Source organism: Olea europaea, chromosome 4, assembly GCF_002742605.1.
Source record: "Olea europaea var. sylvestris chromosome 4, O_europaea_v1, whole genome shotgun sequence".
Classification (NCBI taxonomy): Eukaryota; Viridiplantae; Streptophyta; class Magnoliopsida; order Lamiales; family Oleaceae; genus Olea; species Olea europaea.
In genome coordinates this window covers 14,992,500-15,002,496 of record NC_036240.1, presented here as the reverse complement: position 1 = coordinate 15,002,496, position 9,997 = coordinate 14,992,500, and the positions used below count along the sequence as shown (strand labels likewise).

Here is a 9,997-nt window from a genome sequence, read left to right as displayed (position 1 = left end):
TTCTCTTACTTTTTAGATGTTTAATCAATAAATAACACTCGTATGTCACCTAAATTGTGCTCAACACCACTGGATTTTCCCTCCCCATTGCTCATAATATCGACCATGCTTATATCCTAACTTTTTTCATCTTGTTTTTATCTCCAAACTATCATTAATTAGCATGTATTGTCCTTGATAAAGGTTTTCATCCAAAAATTTCGCTAAGATGTAGTAAAAAAATTCATTTGATTGTCAAAATTATAATACTTTTACATACTACGTGCTTGTTTGATAAAACTTTATCAAAATCTTATCAATTTCTATCAAAAGCTCGGTCACTTTGTTCAATCAAATACAATCATTAATCCCACTCCTAGTACCGAGTACGTGGGTATCCCAAATAATTTGGCAAACAATAATTTTCACATCTTAGGATATTAATATCTTAAACTAATTTTCTTCTACGAATTGAAGATTATGACACGTTGACTTTAATATTTGGAACCCACTTTTTCCCGTTGATCTTGGAGATTAACTACAGTAATTAAACTTTATAATTATTTATATGCGTCATTATGATGTCTGGATGACGAAAATATAAAAATGGGACTTTGAATCCACTTTATGATATCAATTGACATGTGACCCCACGACTCTCATCACTCAAAGGATTCTTCAAAATCGTTGGACCCAACACAAATTGTGCATAAATGTTATATTGAGATTTATTTATTTATTTCAACTTTAGAGTGGGAGAAGGCACATTCGAACCTATTGAAATCTTTGCAGTCGAGCCTATGGATAATACGAGTAATATATTAATAACAATTTTTAAGTTGAATCAAATTGTATTAAAGCGTAGAAAAGTGACTTCGACTAATCGAACTCGTGACGGATAAGATTTGTATTATTGTACTTTCAATTATTATTTATTAGCAACTTTCTTTGGTTCCAAATAAAGGAACCCATTTTCAATATGTTTTTTCTTCTCGAATTTATAGGGATTTGTAAAGGATTCAAAATCAATTCATATTTTCATTTTCACATGCTAGGTTTTGGAGCCCGCACGTGCCTAAATTCACGGCTGTTTACCCTCTCAAATTCTACGTATCCTCTTAGTTTAATCTTAAGCTACGACTTTTTAATTAATACTCTAAGATTAAGTGCTAATAACTTTTCTTCATAATTATTCAAAATAAGAACACCGTCTACTTTCAAAAGATCAACAAACTTTGTGGGTCATATTATAGAGGTTCCTGAGGTCCGCGTGTGCCTCGCTGAAGATTTTCATCTTCAAAGTCTCGTGATGGTTGAGGCAGCAAACCATTGAACGCTTTAATACATTTATCGACTCAAACATTGGATAAAATCATATTTTAATTAATTTATAATCACTTATAAGCTTTGCCAAACATGCACTATATCTTGTTCATTGAAGAGAAAAAAAAGGTTAACGCATTTCTCATAAAGGAAAAAAATTATAAAATACGCATTCCGTGCTTGTCTGTTATCAAAAATGAAAAACGACGTTAATAATATTGACATTAATAACTGTTCTTGATCACAAGACTTTGTCAATTGCCATTAGAATATAGGTAAATTGTACACATTGGGGCCAAATAATCATGCTCTTGGACTAACCATAATCATTTCAATTTTGAAAAGTAACTATGTAAGTTAATTTAAGACCCTAAAAAAATGTGGATAAATAAATGATAATTATGTATATACAGTTAAAAGTAATGTTTGATGTCAATTATATATGAATTTGTTGCCAAACTGTCTTTAAAATGATTAGGACACAAATATTATTAGTAACAAAACAATAATTATCATTGTCCAACAAAAAAGAAGCTATGAGTTCATAACAGTAATCTTGATATTAAATAATTTTTGTATCCCAATAGGTAGTTCTTACACATTGGAGGTCAAATAATTCCGCCTATGGGCCGGCCATAATTATTTCAAAATTAACCATGCGAGTTTTTTTTTTTTTTAATTGCGATATCAATTAAAAATGTATGTACGTATTCACTCATTTGATTTGAAAAATTAAAATGATTAGGATACAAACATAATTACGAACAAGATAATAATTGCCATTGTCAACCAAAAAAAGTCGAAATATGTTGATAGCTAAGAAGAGTTTTAGATTGCCTCATTATCCACGGCATGCTAAAGGGACCAATAATGTCTAGACCATCATATTTCTCCCCACTCGTGCTATTTATGTAATGGGACAACATGGAATATTTGTAGTCACGATATTTAGTCTTATCGATTGTATTGGTGTTAGTGAGTAGGGAAGGTTAAAATTGATGAGAGTTGATTTATTCAGGAGCTAATCAGTTTTTGAATCTAACGTTGAATTTGAGAATATGATCGATTTCCTTTTTCTATAAATATTTATTGAACAAGATGATGTGCCCTTGAATGCCTCGTTATAGTTCAAGTTTTTTTGAATCCTAAATCCTTGTGAAAACTTAATGAATCCTTCCCTTCAAACCTTTTCCTCAGTAGGATTTTGAATAATCAATGGATTTTTATAAAAGATGCCAAGTTATGCTTGGTTCCATCCAAATCTCAGAAAAACTGGACCATGCCCATCCCATTTGCAAGTTCAAAGAGTTTGCCAAAGTTGAACTATCTTATACAAGTGAATTTTAAAGTTTAACGTAAAATCAAATGAAAAAACATTTTTTTTCCGAAAATTGGGAGAGATTAGAGAGTTTTAGCTTGTACAGGATCAATGTCTATGTCGTAAAATTTTTAAATGAATCTAATATAGTAGTACAATACTGCAATACATCCACTTTTTTCCGCACAACGTCCTTTTTTAAAGAAGACCAAATATTGGCATTAGCGCATGGAAATTAGTGTCTTGAAATTTCTATGAATCTATCCCGTGGTCTAAAGAAATATAAATTTGGCCTCTTTTGAAATTAGTTTTCAATTATTCTTTAATCTTTCACACCCAACAACTTTTCTATCTATCTGCAGCGGCCTTTGTCCCCTTTTGCTAGTGAAAGAAAAAAATAAATGGGGATACGGAGTAAATTTTTACTCGAGGTGTGGGTTTTGTCCAGTATTGTTGAAAATGACCGATAAATATTTTATTTTATTTTTCAACCCATCTGGAATTTCGGGTTCAACTTTGACTAGAACTATTTGATTATATTTTTTCAATGCATTATGACCTTGGACAACGTTTGTCTCTCGGAAAAAGTCGCTCAACCAATTTTTATTTATTTTTAGTGCTTTGGACGGTTGCTCAACTGTTTTTAGGTTCTTCATAGAAAAATTAAACTACCGTCCCAAGGAAATCAAAAATCTAACCGTAAGTAATTTTTTTGTTTTTTTCTTATTTCATATATAAGATATTTTGAAAGGACAATGGATTTGTACCATCTCATGGTAGATTGATAAATTATTGGGACGAGCTAAAATTTGAACCAAAGTAGACATATCTGCCAATGAATTTACAGTCCATCTTCATTAACTGCTCAAGCATCAATCCAAAAAGAATCGACTTTACACAGTAAGCCACGTGATAACATACAAGATGTTTATTCTTTATCTTTTTAATTATTTATTTTCTAATACTTTAAAGTTCATGTTGCCAAGCATGTGAGGTGGATTATTAGCAATATTTAAAGACAAAATTGAAGTTAATGAAAGTTGGAAAAATGAGCACCTAATTAAAGGATTAACAAATATTTGGGATCTCAAGGAACCAATTTTTTTTACAGCCAACTCAAAGTATGGAAATAAAGACATTAATTATGAATTTCTTTTCTGCATGCCACCGCCTTAATTGTCCCTTGTAATTTACAAGAATAATGTTATTTGTCATCGCTAATTATTGCAGTCGTTCTACGTAACATACATATGACGATTAATAATTTGTTGCATAAAATATTAAAAAATTATCATATTAATGTATTAAATCACTAACTACCACATGTACGACAATGATCGATTGCAAATATTATTACTTAATTTACAATTTTAAAAATCTCCTCAACTTCAAGAGCAAATAAAATGAAATCATACAAAGTGATTGTCGCGAAAATTCTTGTCCCGGATCTATTGAAACATCTGCACATATGATTATGATGTCACCAGCGCATTTGTGTATCAATTTAGTTTATTTTTAATAGAAAAAATAAAATAATTAATTTTTGAAAAATATTTTTACAAGTTACATGTCAAATTTAATACGCATGAACAAATCATTCATCTCATCCCTCCTTCCTAATCTTGTTCATTCCCGTAAAGTCGATATCACACAAATCATGCTTGTATTGCACAAAAAAGTTGTGGTACAAAATATCACGAAACATCCAAAGATATCATGCTCAATTTAAGTGTAATTTTAACCAAACAAGTAAAATTACCTTTTTACCCTCTAATTAAATAAGTGGAATATGTAAATAATATTTCACCTCCTAATTTTTTATTCCAATGTATATGAAAAATCACAACCCTAAAATCTAAAACTCTAGAAGTGGATTAGTGGAATCGCCAGTAGTAGCACCAAAGCCCCATACACCCCAATCCTCGAACTCCCATTATCATTCCCGTTTTGCCGTCCATTCCCACTCCCACTCCCAGCAGTCGGCGACGGTGACGGAGCCAGTGCAGGAGATGATGCGGTGGCCTCACTCACCAACGACAATGTGTCTTTTGAATTCAAATTATCCGGCCCAAAATCATGCTTTTCTGGCATCCCACCTTTCACCGCAGAACCCACCTGCCAAACCTGATTCAACTCCGTCGCGTCACTGGGCAAAGCAAGTTTGGCGAATATCCTCATCGCCCCGCCGGAAAATTCCGCCTTCTTGTCCAACACGTCGTAAAATAGCTTCGACTCGACTATAGAGCTGTACGACGAGATATTGTAGGTTTTGACAACCATAGATCCATTGGAGTCCTTGAATGCAACGAGTGCTTGTGACCCAGCCATGCCCTTGCCAGTTGGGTTCAGAGCCCAGGCAACCCAGCCTTCGGGCTTGGCCGGAGGGGCAATGAATGCGACTGAGAGAGTGGGTTTGGGCATGGCAGCTGGGTCATAGGTCCAGTGGAGATAGGCCTTGAGTACCGGGAGATCGCTGCAGTTTGTGAATCGTGTGTTTTTCTGTGTAACGTTTTGTGACGTGCAGGTGAGGGAATAGGCCGGTGAGATAAGCAAAGCCGTGACAATGAAAAAGAATGACATAGAAAAGGCCATGGCTAAAATAAGATACAAGAAGAATTTGCTAATCTTGGGAGGGTTAAATAGACGTGAGGGGGTGTGGGGGGCTTTTGGGAGTGGACTTTTGTTGACCCAATGAGAATATGACACGTGGATTGAGAGAGAAATTGGCAACATGTGCATAGTGCTTGGGGAGTTGTTGGTCAATTGTTCAAAATTCAAGCTCGGTCCCGGCATGGAAATTGCAAAGTTTCAAGGTCGAGATCGTTATAAATAACTAATGACGTGTTTGATGTAGTTTTTTTGAGAAAATTTTTTATGAAAATTATTGTTTTTAAAAAATGTGTTATGAAAAAGTAAGAAAATATTGTTTAATGTCCATTTTTCCCCGAACATGCATTTTGAAATAGTGTTATAATATTGAATGTGTGGTTAAAAAATAAAAAATAAAAGTTTTAAATTTACATGTAATATTATTTTACTAAAAAATATGTAATTAAAATAATGACAAATTACTGTTAAAGATTATATTTTGAACGAAAAAATAGGGTTAAACAATAGCTTAATTTCAATTACAGTTAAAGTTGGTGAAATATTACATCAAGCTGGTTTCTCTTTAATATTCATTATGGAGAAGTCGAACTTTACATACATAATAAAAAGTGCTTAATTGATTAATGTAAGGTGGAAGCCAGCAAAAAGTGCAATGCAATAAAAAAAAATGCTACAGTTCAAGGAATTGGTTTTCCTTGAAAATCAAGAAAATACGAATTCCCAATACAAGCAAGAAAATACAATTCCATGAAAAATAAAACATATCAAACACACAAAATTGGAAAATGGTGGAATTCGATTTCCATTTTCCATGGAATTCGAACCAATTAAACAGGGCCTTAGGGTGCGTTTGTTTTGTATTTTCGTTTTTTGTTTTCAATTGTGAATTTATTTTCCGTCTTAAGGGATTATGTTAAAATTGTAGAAAACGCATTTAATTTGCCATTCTAAAAAACTATTTCTCAAAACAAGAAACTTAAAAATGCTTCTTGTTTAAAAATTTTAGAAAAAGTCTTATGAAAAAAAAAATTAATTTGATTATTTAGTAAAAACATAACAATTTCATGCTAATATGTGATCACAAAATATAAATTGTAAAGTTGGTAAAAATGAATCATATTAAGTATATCTTCAATAATTGTATCGAAATTTTAATATTGTAAAATTTTCCTTATTTTCGAAAACACATTTTGAAAATAACATACCAAACACGTTTTGGATATTTTAAAAAATCAAAAACTGAAAAATGGCATTCAAATGGCAAACCAAACGTATTCTAAATTTTTCACTTAATTGAGTGGATTCATTCCACAACTCACAGGTAGATTGCACTACAAATTTTCTATGGTAGTTAAACATTGTACGTCTAGATGGACTAGGAAATAAATGACATGACGAATTTAAGAGGTGTAATATTAACTAAATATGCATATAAAATTGTGTCGATAATTAGACATGTAAAGTGAGTGTTGCGTTTCAGTAATTTATACCTTTTTCTTTCTTTCCATTTTTTTCTTTTTATTTATTTATTTATTATTATTATTATTATTTTATATCTCTTTTTGCTTTTTGGTTATGACACGAACAACGCGTTATTAGTTGTAAAGAGTTGAGATTCTCGTGTGGAAAAATGGAGGTGGGGGGGTATTGGAGTCATTGACTCTATTGAAATTTAAGAATTTATATGCGTGTGGGTGGCTGTTTACTTTTTTGTTTTATTCAGAGGGTGTTTGGTAGGAATTTTTATGTAAAAATGTATTTTTGAATAGTAAATTGATGGGAAATGTGTGATTGAAAAATAAGAAAAAGTTTTTGATTTACGTGTAATATTATTTTAATAAATAATGTGTGGTTGAAAAGAAGAGAGAGAAAAATGCATTTTGATAAAAATGGGTGCCAAACAGGGCCTCAATGTTATTATATTTTGTATTTTTTAAAGAATTTCCTGTAATTAAGCAAGGTCATATTGAATCAGAGTACCGGCTCTACAACCGTCTAAAAAAGTAGATATTACACAATCAATTGCTCTTCTACCTTGTGGCGGCTTCGCTTAACCCTGACATGCCTCGCCTAACATTGTCGTGACGTTATTGATAACATGATTTGTCAACTTTGTATATGTGGCAATATCATCTTGTAGTTGGTAGATTCTTCGCATGGAGATGAACATTTGGCCAAACTTTAACTTTGGATGAACCTTTCATGAAACTAAATAAATATAAGAGGCGAGCTTCAGAATGTTCGATCGTTGAGAGCATATTGGTTTCTTCGTGTGTTATGACAATTTTAGGAGTTGGAGCCTCATTACACTAGGATTTATCTAATAAGTAACCATTTTAATTTTTATATATTTGTCGAAAAAAAAAAATACTTTAAGAAGCCCATTTAATTCTATTTTTAAGAACATGATAAACAATGGTGACAATGACTCAATCAGTACTTGACTTCTTTAACACAAATTTACCCAGAAATACTCATGAATGGTTCAAAAAGAAGGTAAGCTACTTCAAACCAAAAGCAAAACTGTTTGTTTGACATTTTCACACTCCCACGCCAAATTTTTCCAATTTTTTTAACGACTGACTTAATTCTTCATAGTGCTAATGATTGTCGAATCCCCTCCTATACGGCAAGCTTTGCTCGATAATGATGTCCAAATGTTCCAATAACATATAAGTAGTAGCGAGATCGTAAGGAATCCATTAGTAACAGAATCATTAAGGATATGTTTGGATTACTACTTTCAAGTTGTTTTCAATTTTGCAAAACACTTAAAACTTGTTTGATTTGAAATTTTCAAAAAACACATTTTCAAAACCAAATTTAAACTTATAACATAAAACTTAAAACACATTTTTGCCGTTTTAAGTATTTCCAGTGAAAATTTTGAAAACACTCAAAACATGAAATGAACATCTAAATAAAATCTTATTTACATAAATTTTAGAAGTAAAGAATTTTAGAAAACAAAAACTTGTAATTCTAAATTCTTAAAATTCTTTAAAAAAAATAAAAATTGGATAAATTCTAAAAGTGTTAATTTCACAAACGGTCACTAAATTTAATCGAAAATCTCAAAACGGTCATTGAAGTTTAAAACTTGTAGCAACGGTCACTGAACTTACGGGCGCTTTCACTAACGATCACTGATGGACCAAAACACGTGAATTGGATCCTTGAGGACCTCAAATGTAAATTTCATCTAATTTCATTTGCTTAAAATCTGCCCCTAAAATTTAGAAATCAAGCCAAATTTCTCCCACTTTCACCATATTTTGCCGGAGTTGTAATTTGTCAAATTCGACCATCGTACCACCGGATAAACCACCTGATTTTTACACCACCAACACATCATCATCCCCCCTCTACAATCCTATATCAACAATCAACCAAAGCACATCAAAAACATGAAATTCATGTTCAAAAAAATCATCCCCACCCATGGTTTTACCTCCAATTCCGACCAATTTGAGATAAATTGGTGAGGACCTATATGTGCATCTTGTTTGCCATGTTGAGTAGAAGGTAATGGTGGTGGTGGGCGACTATAATTGTTAACGCCGGGCCGGCACCGAAAATTGGGGAGGAAAGTTTGTTGTCGCTCCCTTCGAACTGGAACGGGTTAGATTTTGATTTAAACTGTTTTGTGATGGTATGGGACCATATACCTGTTCGTCTTGGGGAGTACTAACAGCCTGTGATGGAGTTTTGGCATGGATGATGGTGGATATGGTTTTTCGAACCTGAATTTCGCCATGATTTTTTATTTGTTTTGATTGATTGTTGGTATAAGATTGTGGAAGGGGATGAGAGGTGTTGGTGGTGTAAAAGTCTGGTGGTTTATCCAGAAGTAGGGTGGTCGATTTTGGCTTTAAATCCATCGGCGCTGGAGAAGAAAGCTGGAAAGGGAGGAAAAATTGTCTAAAGAGGGATTTGGTCCTTAAGGTTTGATTTTCACGTGTTTTCACATGTTTGGTCCTTCAAGTTTGAATGAAAAGCATAATGGACCTTCAGTGTCCGTTTTTGAAAGAAAATGTAACTTCAGTGACCGTTGTTGCAAATTTTAAACTTCAATGACCGTTTTGAGATTTTCAGCTAAGTTCAGTGATCGTTTGTGAAATTAACCCAATTCTAAAAAATAAGAATTCTGAAAATTAAAATATGGAATTCTGAAATAATAAATTCTAAAAATATATATGAAGTCTGAAAAATAAAAATAGTTCAAACACCTAATGATTATTGCATACAAATCTTAAGAACTTATAATTAAATGAACACAAATAAAAATTCATAGTTCAGTCATTAATTTTTATTTTTTATTATCAATAATTCAGTCATTAATTTATTTTTTATTATCAATATTTTGTCAACTCAATATATAATTTGTTTTGTTTTACTTTTATAGCAAGAAAAAATATTGTAAGATTACCAACTTTATAACATATATATTACTTGATAATATATTGACATAAAATTATTCAATTAACTAAATAATCAAATTTAATAAAATAAATTATTATAAAATAATTTCTTAAATTTTCAAATAAAGCGCGTGTCATCCTAAAAACTAATAAATTGATTTTATAAGATATATTTTAAAAGTTCATTTTTTTTAGTAACAAATTCTCCTATCTATTTTAAAGGTTGAACTCCAATCTTGAGGGCCTCCACCGCCCCGTCCATAGAGTCTTGTGAAGAAGGTAGGTAAATCGCGGGATGTGCCCTAATAGATAAGGGAACAAGAGCTGTCTGTACACTGCGTCTACA

The 9,997-nt window shown here is 32.0% G+C and overlaps 1 protein-coding gene across 1 annotated transcript; it reads right to left on the bottom strand.

Annotated features, from left to right (window-relative positions):
• Positions 1-4,266: 4,266 nt before the first annotated feature.
• LOC111393760 (auxin-induced in root cultures protein 12) lies at positions 4,267-5,238 on the bottom strand. Its single transcript, XM_023019451.1, has one exon. It carries the CDS (start codon positions 5,210-5,212, stop codon positions 4,484-4,486), a length of 729 nt encoding a protein of 242 aa, XP_022875219.1. The 5' UTR covers positions 5,213-5,238; the 3' UTR covers positions 4,267-4,483.
• Positions 5,239-9,997: the final 4,759 nt, after the last annotated feature.